The following is a 15158-nucleotide window of genomic DNA, read 5'->3' on the forward strand; positions in this document are numbered from 1 at the left end:
TAAAACCAGGCAAAGTCACATTAATCTCTCTGTTGAGCTTTTATTGTGAATTAACACCTAATAAAAATGTTGCTTTATGAAATGTAACATAAATATTCAAGAAAGAAATATGTCTGTTATCTTTGTGTCTGAATTATCAGTGAGATGAGCATCAGGAGAAAAATCAAATCTCATGAAGGTTACACATTTTATAGCACATTATCATTTTAAATGATGTTTTCATGAGTACAAATAAACACAAACTTTTTCCAACAGTTTTTTTTCTTCTTTTATTGAATGATTGTTGAAAAACGCAGCATTTGCAAAGCTGATACAACACCTCCACCTAACTGTCACAACATTTATTACAAGCATGCAGACACATCTTTTCTAACATGTAAACCTTGTAATGAGCAAACAGCACAAAGAGTAAAGAAGCAGATGTTAAATGCTCATTCTGCTCCTCTACTGTTCTTCAGTGGGACAGTGTGACTTGTTGATATTTTTCTCTGCAGTCTGGGAGCCCAAAGACACTTTACATGTGTAAACCTTATCCATGTTCCAGTCTGACGTCTGGACGGCCAGATAGCTGCTGATTTGGAAGGTCTGGTCTGCTTGCTGAACAGCAGTGCTGGTAGAGATCCCACTGCTCACTGGACTCCCACCAAGCAACCAGCTCACATCTGCAAAAGGCACAGACTGACTGGACAGACAGACCAGAGAGGCTTTGTTGGACTGGAGCTCAGCACTGGACGGAGGGAAGACTGTCAGGACAGGAGGAGGGAGGCTGGAGCCTGAAGATACACAAAGGACATTCATCAGATAACCAGGAGTCAAATCATTAATACAAAGCATGACAGTAACAGATTCATTATTAGTTCTGTTGACAATATAACAAATACGCTGAAGAAATAAAGCAATTTAAAACATATAGAAATCATCAACTGAAATATTAAGTGTTCCTTTTTACAACACAACACATATATAAGAAATATAAAAATATTTGTTTTAGTTCAGTATAATTTTTATCTTGGAAAAATATTCATAAATTCTGTGTCTTGCAAAATGGTATTTGAAGTTCAATATCATCATTTCAGTCACTTTTTACATTACGAAATGACAGTAAATCAGTTTTCATTTTTATTTCACAATTTCGACCATGAAATAAAAATTATTTTAATTTCAAACAGCCACAATGATATTCAGGTAAATTCAAAATTATCGCTAAACCTATTAAGTTTAGTAAATAATCACTACAAGTACAGTATTTATTGCTGACATGGGAAAATAAAATATTTCTGACAGATTTTTTTAACGTTGGGTTTTTTCCCCGATGTCAGAACTTGTAGTAAGTTGTAAAAATAAATACACACAATCTTGTTAATGTTGCCCATCTGAAAAAAAAATCCTTAACTATTTACAAACTGTAGAATATTTGTAGAAAATATTTAAAATATTGTGATCATTTGCAGATCTTTCCTTTGCCGTCAAACACACAGTCTGGTATCAAAGGAGATGGAAAAGAAAAAAGTCAATATATCGTTCACAAAAACTGCTGAATATTCTAAACAACGAGCAACATATTAAATGGATGATTTTCTCTTGACATGTATCAGAAACATAAAATCTGTCCTGTTTTATGATGAGTTAAAAAGTACTTACTTGTCACAATCAGCTTGGTGCCTTGTCCGAATACCACAGTGATTCAGTTTGTACACATGGCTGTACAGAAACCTCCTGACTCTCACTAATGAGGGGAGTGGAACTCAAACATCCTGTTGAGACCAACTTTCACTGTCAACATCTCTTCACTTCATCAGTCTCATTATATTCCAAAACACTCCAAACACCCTTGTCTCTGAAAAGGACTTTATTTAATGTCTGTTCTTGTTTTGTTACATGTTTACTAATTTTTAATTCAATGATTTTGCTCAGAATTCCTAAAATCTGTTGTGACTGTCTCACTGAGGTTTTTGTCATGGTGTGAATCACTGTGATACAATCTCATTGGTAGGTTTGTCCGTTGTGAGACATTAATAGACAGCAGAGTCTCCTGCCTCTGTCCTCTTTATGATGAACTGGTAATCTATGTTTGATGAGGATTTAGAGTTGAATCGGTCTGAGGAGAATCCTGATCCATATCTGTCTGGTGAACTGTGAGAATGGTGAAATCTCAGGACAAACTGAGGAGTTTCACCAGGAACCTGTTTATACCAATAAACATAATAATTATCATCTCTCTGAATGTTGCAGTTGAGAACAGCCTCTTGTCCTGTAGAAACTGTGTGGACAGCAGGCGTCTGGGTCAGCACTTTGGCTGCATCAACATCTGTCAACATACAGAGAAAAATACATGAGTCAAAGGTTTGTGTGTGAAAATATGGGCTATAAAAGGACTGAGAAGAGTATCTTACATGTTAGAGCAGTGATGAGAGTGCAGAGGGTCCCCAGCATGTTGTCAGTGTGTGGTGTAAACGTCCCTTACTGTCCAGCTGAGAGGTGAGCAGGGTTGGAGTGTGAGGAGAAGAGAGACTGAAGCTTATAAAGACACTGACGAGAGGAGAAGTGGAGGAGGAGGAGTTTCACTCAACACTGTTTTCAGTCAATAATAAATAAATAACTTTTTTTATGTTTCCATGTCACATCTTTTACATCAGTGTTAGTAATGCCAAGGGTGGTAGAAAAGTAAAAAGTGCTTATATGTTTAATTTGCAAAAAATAAAGTAAATATGATGACATGCTAATATAGTTTTAATGTTTTCCAGCTTCATGTTTTCTTACAATTGTAAATAACAGTACTTTAATCTGTGCATGTAGATGTTAGAAGATCAATGTTGCATTTTCATTTGATTGTCTTTTATCTTCTCTTTCATAACAAATGTTTTTGTGTTTGTGTTTTTGCAACTTTTGTCAGCCAGATCAACTTTGTGCCCAGGTAGGAGAGTGCTTGATGTGTCATCTGGAAGGAAAGGAGATAAGGAGACCTGGTGGTGGAATGAGGAAGTGCAGGAGTGTATACAGAGAAAGAGGTTAGCTCAGAAGAAGGCCAAACAAAGGGCGTACAACAACTTGTATGATAGGTTGGACAGGAAGGAGGGACAGACTGATTTATACAGGTTGGCGAGGCAGAGAGATAGAGATGGGAAGATGGAAAGAGTACTTGGAAGAGTTGATGAATGAGGAAAATGAGAGAGAATAAAGAGTAGAAGAGGTGACCATTGTGGAGCAGGACGTAGCAAAGATTAGTAAGGATGAAGTGAGGAGGGCATCGAAGAGGATGAAGAGTGGAAAGGCAGTTGGTCCTGATGCTACACCTGTGGAGGTATGGAAGTGTCTAGGAGAGGCAGCAAGGTCTTAGAGAGTGAGAGGATGCCTGAGGAGTAGAGAAGTGTGCTGGTGCCGATTTTTAACAACAAGAGAGACGTGCAGAGTTGTGGCAACTACAGAGGGACACAGTTGATGAGCCATACAATGAAGCTATGGGAAAGAGTAGTGGAAGCGAGACTAAGAGCAGAGGTGAGCATCTGTGAGCAGCAGTATGGTTTCATGCAAAGAGAAAGTACTACAGATGCAGTATTTGCTTTGGGGATGTTGATGGAGAAGTACAGAGAAGGTCAGAGGGAACTGCATTGTGTCTTTGTAGATCTAGAGAAAGCATATGACAGGGTGCCAAGAGAGGAGATGTGGTATTAAATGAGGAAGTCTGGAGTGGCAGAGAAGTATGTCAGAGGGGTGCAGGACATGTATGAGAGCTGCCGGACAGTGGTGAGGTGTGCTGTAGGTGTGACAGAGGAGTTTAAGGTGGAAGTGCATCAAGGATCAGCTCTGAGCCCCTTCTTGTTTGCTATGGTGATGGACAGGCTGACAGATGAGGTTAGACAGGAATCTCCATGGACTATGATGTTTGCAGATGACACTGTGATGTGTAGTGAGAGCAGGGAGCAGGTGGAGGAAAATCTAGAGAGGTGGAGGTATGCCCTGGAAAGGAGAGGAATGAAGGTTAGTCGTAGCGAGACAGAATACATGTGTGTGAATGAGAAGGACCCAGGTGGAACGGTGAGGTCACAGGGAGTAGAAATAAAGAAGGTGGAGGATTTTAAGTACTTGGGGTCAACAGTCCAGAGCAGCGGAGAGTGTGTGCAAGCACGTTGGAACGGGTGGAGAAAAGCGTCAGGAGTGATGTGTGATAGAAGAGTACCAGGAAGACTAAAAGGAGAGGTGTACAAGACGGTGGTGAGACCAGTGATGTTGTTTGGTTTAGAGACATTGGCACTGAGGAAAAGACAGGAGGCAGAGCTGGAGGTAGCAGAGATGAAGATGCTGGGGTTCTCTTTGGGAGTGACGAGGATGGATAGGATCAGGAATGAGTGCATCAGAGGGACAGCTCATGTTAGATGTTTTGGAGATAAAGCCAGAGAGGCCAGACTGAGATGGTTTGGACATGTTCAGAGGAGGGATAGTGAATATATCAGTAGAAGGATGCTGAGGTTGGAAACTTCCAGGCAAGAGGCCTAGAGGAAGACCAAGGAGGAGATTTATGGATGTAGTGAAAGAGGACATGAAGTCAGTTGGTGTGAGAGAAGAGGATACAGAGGATAGGGTTAGATGGAGGCAGATGATTCGCTGTGGTGACCCCTAAAGGGAACAGCCGAAAGAAGAAGAAGAAGGAAGTAGAAACAATGTAGTTGGATTAATATTCACTGCGACTAAACAATAATCACCACTATGTGCACCAGATTTCTCTCAACAAGGGTTTTTTTATTCTGTGACAAAAAAGAAAAAGAAAAACAGTTGCAAATTTCCCAACAGGGTTATGGATCATAACTTTACTTGTGTTGATACTGTGTATTTGTAATAGGCTAATAATACAAAGATACTTCTAACTATTTATGTTGGAATCAAATTGAAGTTTTACAACATTTAAAATATATTTTAAATGCATGAGTGAGGAAGTTACAAGAAGCATTGACTGATGGCTTCACTGCCAGTCAAGATGTATCAGCAGGTCAAAAAGCAGAAGTAGTTAGTGAGGAGGTTTTTGTCACAGTGTAAATCACTGTGATACGTGCTCTGTAGCAGAGTTGTCCCATGTTTGACAGTAATAGACTGCTGAGTCTCCCTCCTCCACATTGTTGATGATCAAACGATAATCTGTTGTTGACTGATGAGTAGATGTGAATTTGGGAGAGGAGAAACCAGAGCCATAGGTTGGAGAGCTTAAGCTGTGATAAAAATATAACACAAACTGAGGAACTCCTCCTGGAATCTGTTTATACCAGCGAGCAGCATCAGTGACAGTCCCCAGGTTACAGTCCATGGTGGCTGTCTCTCCTTTCCTCAGCGTCACAACAGGAGGCTTCTGTGTCACCACCGTCACACCACTCACACCTGGAAACAACAAGATGACATGGAGTCAAGAGAAACACACAGACTGATGAATCCAACATGAGGTCAAAGCTGCAGTAAGTCAGCCTCCTTACATGTTAGAGCAGTGATGAGAGTGCAGAGGGTCCCCAGCATGTTGTCAGTGTGTGGTGTAAACGTCCCTTACTGTCCAGCTGAGAGGTGAGCAGGGTTGGCGTGTGAGGAGAAGAGAGACTGAAGCTTATAAAGACACTGACGAGAGGAGAAGTGGAGGAGGAGGAGTTTCACTCAACACTGTTTTCAGTCAATAATAAATAAATAACTTTTTTTATGTTTCCATGTCACATCTTTTACATCAGTGTTAGTAATGTCAAGGGTGGTAGAAAAGTAAAAAGTGCTTATATGTTTAATTTGCAGAAAATAAAGTAAATATGATGACATGCTAATATAGTTTTAATGTTTTCCAGCTTCATGTTTTCTTACAATTGTAAATTACAGCACTTTAATCTGTGCATGTAGATGTTAGAAGATCAATGTTGCATTTTCATTTGATCGTCTTTTATCTTCTCTTTAATAACAAATGTTTTTGTGTTTGTGTTTTTGCAACTTTTGTCAGCCAGATCAACTTTGTGCCCAGGTAGGAGAGTGCTTGGTGTGTCATCTGGAAGGAAAGGAGATAAGGAGACCTGGTGGTGGAATGAGGAAGTGCAGGAGTGTATACAGAGAAAGAGGTTAGCTCAGAAGAAGGCCAAACAAAGGGCGTACAACAACTTGTATGATAGGTTGGACAGTAAGGAGGGAGAGACTGATTTATACAGGTTGGCGAGGCAGAGAGATAGAGATGGGAAGATGGAAAGAGTACTTGGAAGAGTTGATGAATGAGGAAAATGAGAGAGAACAAAGAGTAGAAGAGGTGACCATTGTGGAGTAGGACGTAGCAAAGATTAGTAAGGATGAAGTGAGGAGGGCATTGAAGAGGATGAAGAGTGGAAAGGCAGTTGGTCCTGATGCTACACCTGTGGAGGTATGGAAGTGTCTAGGAGAGGCAGCAAGGTCTTAGAGAGTGAGAGGATGCCTGAGGAGTAGAGAAGTGTGCTGGTGCCGATTTTTAACAACAAGAGAGACGTGCAGAGTTGTGGCAACTACAGAGGGACACAGTTGATGAGCCATACAATGAAGCTATGGGAAAGAGTAGTGGAAGCGAGACTAAGAGCAGAGGTGAGCATCTGTGGGCAGCAGTATGGTTTCATGCAAAGAGAAAGTACTACAGATGCAGTATTTGCTTTGGGGATGTTGATGGAGAAGTACAGAGAAGGTCAGAGGGAACTGCATTGTGTCTTTGTAGATCTAGAGAAAGCATATGACAGGGTGCCAAGAGAGGAGATGTGGTATTAAATGAGGAAGTCTGGAGTGGCAGAGAAGTATGTCAGAGGGGTGCAGGACATGTATGAGAGCTGCCGGACAGTGGTGAGGTGTGCTGTAGGTGTGACAGAGGAGTTTAAGGTGGAAGTGCATCAAGGATCAGCTCTGAGCCCCTTCTTGTTTGCTATGGTGATGGACAGGCTGACAGATGAGGTTAGACAGGAATCTCCATGGACTATGATGTTTGCAGATGACACTGTGATGTGTAGTGAGAGCAGGGAGCAGGTGGAGGAAAATCTAGAGAGGTGGAGGTATGCCCTGGAAAGGAGAGGAATGAAGGTTAGTCGTAGCGAGACAGAATACATGTGTGTGAATGAGAAGGACCCAGGTGGAACGGTGAGGTCACAGGGAGTAGAAATAAAGAAGGTGGAGGATTTTAAGTACTTGGGGTCAACAGTCCAGAGCAGCGGAGAGTGTGTGCAAGTAGGTTGGAACGGGTGGAGAAAAGCGTCAGGAGTGATGTGTGATAGAAGAGTACCAGCAAGACTAAAAGGAGAGGTGTACAAGACGGTGGTGAGACCAACAACATTGTTTGCTTTAGAGACATTGGCACTGAGGAACAGACAGGAGGCAGAGCTGGAGGTAGCAGAGATGAAGATGCTGGGGTTCTCTTTGGGAGTGACGAGGATGGATAGGATCAGGAATGAGTGCATCAGAGGGACAGCTCATGTTAGATGTTTTGGAGATAAAGCCAGAGAGGCCAGACTGAGATGGTTTGGACATGTTCAGAGGAGGGATAGTGAATATATCAGTAGAAGGATGCTGAGGTTGGAAACTTCCAGGCAAGAGGCCTAGAGGAAGACCAAGGAGGAGATTTATGGATGTAGTGAAAGAGGACATGAAGTCAGTTGGTGTGAGAGAAGAGGATACAGAGGATAGGGTTAGATGGAGGCAGATGATTCGCTGTGGTGACCCCTAAAGGGAACAGCCGAAAGAAGAAGAAGAAGGAAGTGGAAACAATGCAGTTGGATTAATATTCACTGTGACTAAACAATAATCACCACTATGTGCACCAGATTTCTCTCAACACGGATTTTTTTTTTTTCTGTGAGAAAAAAAAAGAAAAATACTTGCAAATTTCTAATATTTTGTGATGAGTTGCAAGAGACAATAGTTTTGGTAAACAATGATTTTTTTTCCCAACAGGGTTATGGATCGTAACTTTACTTGTGTTGATACTGTGTATATGTGTAATAGGCTAATAATACAAAGATTCTTCTAACTATTTATGTTGGAATCAAATTGAAGTGTTACAACATTTAAAATATATTTTAAATGTATAAGTGAGGAAGTTACAAGAAGCATTGACTGATGGCTTCACTGCCAGTCAAGATGTATCAGCAGGTCAAAAAGCAGAAGTAGTTAGTGAGGAGGTTTTTGTCACAGTGTAAATCACTGTGATACGAGCTCACTAGCAGAGTTGTCCCATGTGTTACAGTAATAGACTGCTGAGTCTCCCTCCTCCACATTGTTGATGATCAAACGATAATCTGATGTTGACTGATGAGTAGATGTGAATTTGGGAGAGGAGAAACCAGAGCCATAGGTTGGAGAGCTCCAGCTGTGATAAAAATATAACACAAACTGAGGAACTCCTCCTGGAATCTGTTTATACCAGAGAGCAGCATCAGTGACAGTCCCCAGGTTACAGTCCATGGTGACTGTCTCTCCTTTCCTCAGCGTCACAACAGGAGGCTTCTGTGTCACCACCTTCACACCACTCACACCTGGAAACAACAAGATGACATGGAGTCAAGAGAAACACACAGACTGATGAATCCAACATGAGGTCAAAGCTGCAGTAAGTCAGCCTCCTTACATGTTAGAGCAGTGATGAGAGTGCAGAGGGTCCCCAGCATGTTGTCAGTGTGTGTTGTAAACGTCCCTTACTGTCCAGCTGAGAGGTGAGCAGGGTTGGAGTGTGAGGAGAAGAGAGACTGAAGCTTATAAAGACACTGACGAGAGGAGAAGTGGAGGAGGAGGAGTTTCAACACTCCACACTCATAATTCAATGACAGCATGTGTGTGGGTTTCATATCACATAATGTCTTGTGAAACAACATATATTTGATAACTTGTGTTGGTCTGAAAAATGTATCTGAAAGGAAAAAGGGTTTGATAGTATAAAGTGAGATTTATCTACTCCAATTGTCATATCAAACCATGGGGACGCTTGGGGTCAGAGGGGCAACCCGCAAGAACCTGGTGAATAACATCTGGAAACAAGCAGAGATGGCATCCAGATGGCTGTGGCTAAAGAGAAGCGAGCGGTGGCTAAACCAGGCTGGCAGAGGAGAGGGGACGGGGGGCAGAGCTTATTGGTGAAGACCTGAAAGGCCGAGGGAGCAGTTCCAGGACGCTGGTTCTACTGTGAAGCCCCACTGAGGTGTTGTGGGCTAGTTGACTAAACACCAGTGAGGTGGGGTGCCCACTTGAAAACCCAGTGAGGTCACAAGGTCTGAAACATAAAGCTCTGCTCTCAGTTGAAGACGTCTGAAGGGAGCGATTTCTATGCCAACCACCCCACATAAGGTGCAGGAGCTAACTCCTGCCAAGTGCGGTGGCTGCGATATACCCTTATCGTGTAAAGACATAGCAATCTGGACAGAATGTAAAAGTTTACTTCTCATCTCTAACTAATCACAAATGTCTTTATCTACATGACCTGTAAAGGAATACAATATTTTCACATGCTTGTGTTTTAGCTGCACATTAATGAAGTGTGTGAGCATGACTGATACAGACTGACTTTGTATGGGTGTGTAACAATCATCACAACCTGTGTATCTCACAAATATCACATGTTGGGGAACAGAACAGCCTCTGTAACTTTCTATGAAAAAGAAGTTAAGTGGCTCTATCTTCACACAGCTTATCTCCTATATCAGTGTCATTACACGCTCCATATTGATAATGACTCCTGTGATTAGTTTATTAAAAACATATGAATAATCTGTGAATATAGATGGTATGTTATCAGATAAATGTAGCATCTTCACTTGGTTTTATTTTAGTCGCTCTTTGATAAACTGTTTTGTTTTTTCATCTTCCGTCTGCCAGATGAACTTTGTAGCTACAAAGGAAGTGGAAACACTACAGTTGGAGTCATATTTACTGCAGCAGCATAACTATAATAATCATCACTGCATGTGCAACAGAGGAATTGTCTTAACAAGGATTTTATTCTTTTAACAAGAAACTGTTGCACACTTTCTAATCTTTTGTGATGAGCAGCAAGAGATAATATTTTTTGTAAATTATTTTGTTTTCAACAGTGTAAAAAATCATGACTTGACTTTTCCTGGATAAAAATAGTTTGTATAATAGGCATGTAACACTATGATAATTTATAAGAGAATCAAATTAATGGATTCTGGCATTTGAAATTATCCTTTAAATGTATAAGTGGGGAAGTGACAAGAAGCATTGACTGATGGCTTCACTGCCAGTCAAGATGTATCAGCAGGTCAAAAAGCAGAAGTAGTTAGTGAGGAGGTTTTTGTCACAGTGTAAATCACTGTGATACATTCTCTTTAGCAGAGCTGTCCCATGTTTGACAGTAATAGACTGCTGAGTCTCCCTCCTCCACATTGTTGATGATCAAACGATAATCTGATGTTGACTGATGAGTAGATGCGAATTTGGATGAAGAGAAACCAGAGCCATAAAATGGAGAGCTATCACCATGATAAAAAAATATTACATATTGAGGGACTCCCCCTGGAATCTGTTTATACCAGTAAGCACCAGCATCAGTCACAGTCCCCAGGTTACAGTCCATGGTGGCTGTCTCTCCTTTCCTCAGCGTCACAACAGGAGGCTTCTGTGTCACCACCGTCACACCACTCACACCTGGAAACAACAAGATGACATGGAGTCAAGAGAAACACACAGACTGATGAATCCAATATGAGGTCAAAGCTGCAGTAAGTCAGCCTCCTTACATGTTAGAGCAGTGATGAGAGTGCAGAGGGTCCCCAGCATGTTGTCAGTGTGTGGTGTAAACGTCCCTTACTGTCCAGCTGAGAGGTGAGCAGGGTTGGAGTGTGAGGAGAAGAGAGACTGAAGCTTATAAAGACTCTGAGGAGAGGAGAAGTGGAGGAGGAGGAGTTTCAGCACTCAACAGTTTTTTGTTTTAACTTCATGAATCAACTACAGCATGTATGGGATCTACATCATAAACTTTTTCATCACTTCTGTTGTTAAACATGTCTTCATACTAGTTTTGGAAGTAGTTTTATGTTCTATACTAAATCCAGCTGTGGTATCACATTAATTGTGTCTCATTGTATTTTTCCAGAAAGGACTGATCACACCAAATTAATACTCCCTCATGGCTTTAGATTAATGTTAAATGTGACTTCTCAGGTTGTAAATAAATGCAGTAAACATGATAAAATCTTCAGGAAGACATGGTTTCATTGCAAATGAAATAATCAAACACCCAAAATTTCTACCAGTGGTTTTAGTCTTTATAACTCTGGAGTCAAAGTGAGCAATATCTTTCACTCATCTCTCCGTGTTGCCACAGACAGTGGTTTCTATCTTGTCTTATCTTAATTTAATTTAATTGATTTATCACATCCAACTATTTATTTGCTCTAAACATTGATCAAGTGAGTCAAAGGCATCATGGTCACTTGGTGGAAGATCTAAATAAATCTGAGTGTCGTCTGTGTAGCTGTGATAACAAATGTTATTGTTATGTATGATTTGACCTGGAGGGAGCATGTACAGGTTGAATAATAGCAGCTCAAGAATGGAACCCTAGGGGACTCCAAATGTCTTGCTGATTTGCACAGATTTATAATAACTATATTTTACAGTATGTGCAAATAGTATTATATAATAAACAGGGTGTGGTGTGTGTTTCATTTGTTGGAAACAAATCTTGAATCGCTAAATCTATATGACATGTTGTCAGGTGAATGAAGCATTTTCATTTGTTGTGTTTTAGCTGCAAAGACATCACTTTAGTTTTTGTAACTCTGCGGCCAGTTTAGACTGGTTCATGAAGATGGAAAAATGAAAATAGATAACTATTAAATGCAAAAAGTGTTTGTGTAACCATCATTACTACCTGTGCACCAGAGGATTTATATCTAAAGATTTATGACATTAATCTGAACTGAGATCAGCAAATGGGAATCTGCTGCATGTTGTCTGTTTTGTGTCAGCATGTACACATGACATACTGTATATTACTATCATTAGGAAAGATCTGAAAATTTACGTGAGTAAAATAAAAGGGTTTAGAAGTTTGAAACATAATTTTAATATCTATGTGGGGAAGTTACAAGAAGCATTGACTGATGGCTTCACTGCCAGTCAAGATGTATCAGCAGGTCAAAAAGCAGAAGTAGTTAGTGAGGAGGTTTTTGTCACAGTGTAAATCACTGTGATACGTTCTCTTTAGCAGAGCTGTCCCATGTGTGACAGTAATAGACTGCTGAGTCTCCCTCCTCCACATTGTTGATGATCAAACGATAATCTGATGTTGACTGATGAGTAGATGTGAATTTGGGAGAGGAGAAACCAGAGCCATAGGTTGGAGAGCTCCAGCTGTGATAAAAATATAACACAAACTGAGGAACTCCTCCTGGAATCTGTTTATACCAGCGAGCACCACTTCCAGTGACAGTCCCCAGGTTACAGTCCATGGTGGCTGTCTCTCCTTTCCTCAGTGCCACAACAGAAGGCTTCTGTGTCACCACCGTCACACCACTCACACCTGGAAACAACAAGATGACATGGAGTCAAGAGAAACACACAGACTGATGAATCCAACATGAGGTCAAAGCTGCAGTAAGTCAGCCTCCTTACATGTTAGAGCAGTGATGAGAGTGCAGAGGGTCCCCAGCATGTTGTCAGTGTGTGGTGTAAACGTCCCTTACTGTCCAGCTGAGAGGTGAGCAGGGTTGGAGTGTGAGGAGAAGAGAGACTGAAGCTTATAAAGACACTGAGGAGAGGAGAAGTGGAGGAGGAGGAGTTTCACTCAACAGTTTTTTTGGTTTACAAATCAACTACAGCATGTATGGGATCTACATCATAAACTTTTTCATCACTTCTGTTGTTAAACATGTCTTCATATTGATTTTAGAAGTCTGTTTATGTTCTTTAAATATGAAATCCTGCTGTGGTATCACATTATTAACACATTAACAGTGTCTTGTAGTATTTTTCCATGAAGGACTGATCACACCAAATTAATACTCCCTCATGGCCTTAGTTTAATGTTAAATGTGACTTCTCAGGTTGTAATTAAATGCAGTGAACATGATTAAACATCATATCACACACACTGTTTACTGCAAAAACAAAGGTCAGCGCATCATCAGTCTCTTGACCTACAGGAACATCTTAGTGTTGAATAATGTCCTTTGCAGTGGCATCTCACCATTTCAATGGTGCCCTGAGGAGCTGGTAGTACATCAGTGGTAGTGGGTCTCAACTGGCCTTTATCATCCATGTAGTAGCCATTTTGCAGAGGAATGCTTGCCTGGCCCCAAACTCCAGCTTGCACATGTAGCTCCCCCATCAATAAGCTGCTTCAGCACATCCTCTGTAGGTGGTAGCTCGTTACTCTCTGCCTTATACTGGTCAAAATGTGCCATCTCAGCTCTGGAATGTTTCTTATTGTGATTCCTTTTGAGTAATAGGAAGCACACACAAACCTCGTCAAGCGTTTCTGTTGTTCCTCCGTTACTCTTTAATGATCTGAAAGCATCCTCAGAGCTTCAACGATGTCATCCTCAGCTTTAAGGAAGATCTTGAACCATGTTACGTTATGCCTAGGTAACACTACATGACTTCAGCCCTGATTTGCCACTAACTTAAAATCGTTTAAAATATTTTTTGGATCTTCCCACCAGAGGCCCCAGAGAAGATACAAATCAGTGATGGCTCCACACTCACAAAATTGGTGCTCAAACACTAACTGTTCAAAAGTGTGAGGTGAGAAGTCACCAATGCAATGCAGACACACTCCAGATATTCAGCATGCTAAACATCTGGACCTGTCAGAGACTCTGTCGGTGAGCTACAGCTGATGAGAGCCCAAGACACAGGTTGAGAACAGAGACAAGATCTGAGCCCTGTGGTGCTTTTTCCCCTCTGTATCTGTGTCACGTGGGTTTCACCACTGCTCTGCCCCTTTAGGAGACGAGCAGCAGTCCTGAGTCTGTTCACTCCAATGGGAAAAGTGAACATGAGTACAGATTATGCCCAATTCTTTCACCTCATAGTCACTGAAGTAAGTACTGGACCCATTTTTCACAAGCCCCGCCCCTTCTAAGCATACTGACACTAAAATGGTATTTTTCAGTCTGACTGATGAGGAGAAAATTGACTTTGATCGAGACATGTCTCTCCTTTAGCAACATGTTCTGGCAAGATCTGGCATCAACTGACTGACTGATCTCTCACTGGGTTGATAGCAGACATTGAGCTAGTAGATAAAACGAGCAGCAAAATAAGGAACAAACATAAAGTTTGGACTGCATTTTGTGTTGTAATGTTTTGAATCTGCTTTTATCCATCCACACGACATTCACTACACTTCAAATTCATACCACTGGCAGAGCTTGTAATGTGGTATCTTTTGTTATAGAGTATCTTTGGAAAGAGTAACAGAGAGAGACAGAGAAGGTGGACTATTGTATACAATGTATAATAATCTGTTAAGTTTCTGTAAGTTATTAATTACCTATGATATTTGTAAGCACCACGAGTTGACACACACATCACAAGACATGAGCCTGTTCCTTAGGGATTCCTCCTGGTGATAGATCTTATACTGCGTGACCCCTTTGGTGCTGCTCAGTCATGTAGTGTGAAACCACAATATCTTCAAGACTCCCAATTACAAGACAAGTTGTGTAGTGTGAACTGAGCTTAAACCAACTCTTGCAAACTGTACAGTCAGCAACAGAGAATGCACTCAGTGTAGATAATGCTTTTGCCTTTCTGGACCTACAATATCCCAGAATGGTTGGATTTGATAACTATTAAATGCAAAAAGTGTTTGTATAACCATCATTTCTACCTGTGAACCAGAGGATTTATATCTAGAAAGATTTATGACATTAATCTGAACTGAGATCAGTGAATGAGAATCTGCTGCAAACTTTCTATAACATGTCGAGTGAGCATGTTGTCTGTTTTGTGTCAGCATGGACACATGACATACTGTATATGACTATCATTAGGAAAGATCTGAAGATTTATGTGAGTAAAATAAAAGGGTTTAGAAGTTTGAAACATGATTTTAATATCTATGTGGGGAAGTTACAAGAAGCATTGACTGATGGCTTCACTGCCAGTCAAGATGTATCAGCAGGTCAAAAAGCAGAAGTAGTTAGTGAGGAGGTTTTTGTCACAGTGTAAATCACTGT

At 40.9% G+C, this 15158-nt stretch overlaps 1 protein-coding gene across 5 annotated transcripts; it reads right to left on the bottom strand.

Moving 5' to 3' along the window:
- Positions 1 to 243: 243 nt before the first annotated feature.
- LOC144458634 (immunoglobulin lambda-1 light chain-like) lies at positions 244 to 12493 on the bottom strand. Of its 5 annotated transcripts, none has more exons than XM_078161507.1 (3): positions 12167 to 12493; positions 1642 to 1671; positions 244 to 773 (listed from the first exon to the last, which is right to left on the bottom strand). In XM_078161507.1, the coding sequence occupies exons 1-3, from the start codon at positions 12423 to 12425 to the stop codon at positions 445 to 447; spliced, it is 618 nt and encodes a 205-aa protein (XP_078017633.1). In that variant the 5' UTR covers positions 12426 to 12493; the 3' UTR covers positions 244 to 444. The 5 variants fall into 5 exon arrangements, 1 of the variants encoding a protein (XP_078017633.1); XR_013488026.1 differs by lacking the exon at positions 12167 to 12493 and adding an exon at positions 8585 to 8667 and having other exon boundaries at positions 655 to 773; positions 1642 to 2308; XR_013488027.1 differs by lacking the exon at positions 12167 to 12493 and adding an exon at positions 5226 to 5359 and having other exon boundaries at positions 655 to 773; positions 1642 to 2308.
- Between the last annotated feature and the right edge of the window lie 2665 nt (positions 12494 to 15158).

This window comes from Epinephelus lanceolatus, chromosome 18 (genome assembly GCF_041903045.1).
Source record: "Epinephelus lanceolatus isolate andai-2023 chromosome 18, ASM4190304v1, whole genome shotgun sequence".
Classification (NCBI taxonomy): domain Eukaryota; kingdom Metazoa; phylum Chordata; class Actinopteri; order Perciformes; family Serranidae; genus Epinephelus; species Epinephelus lanceolatus.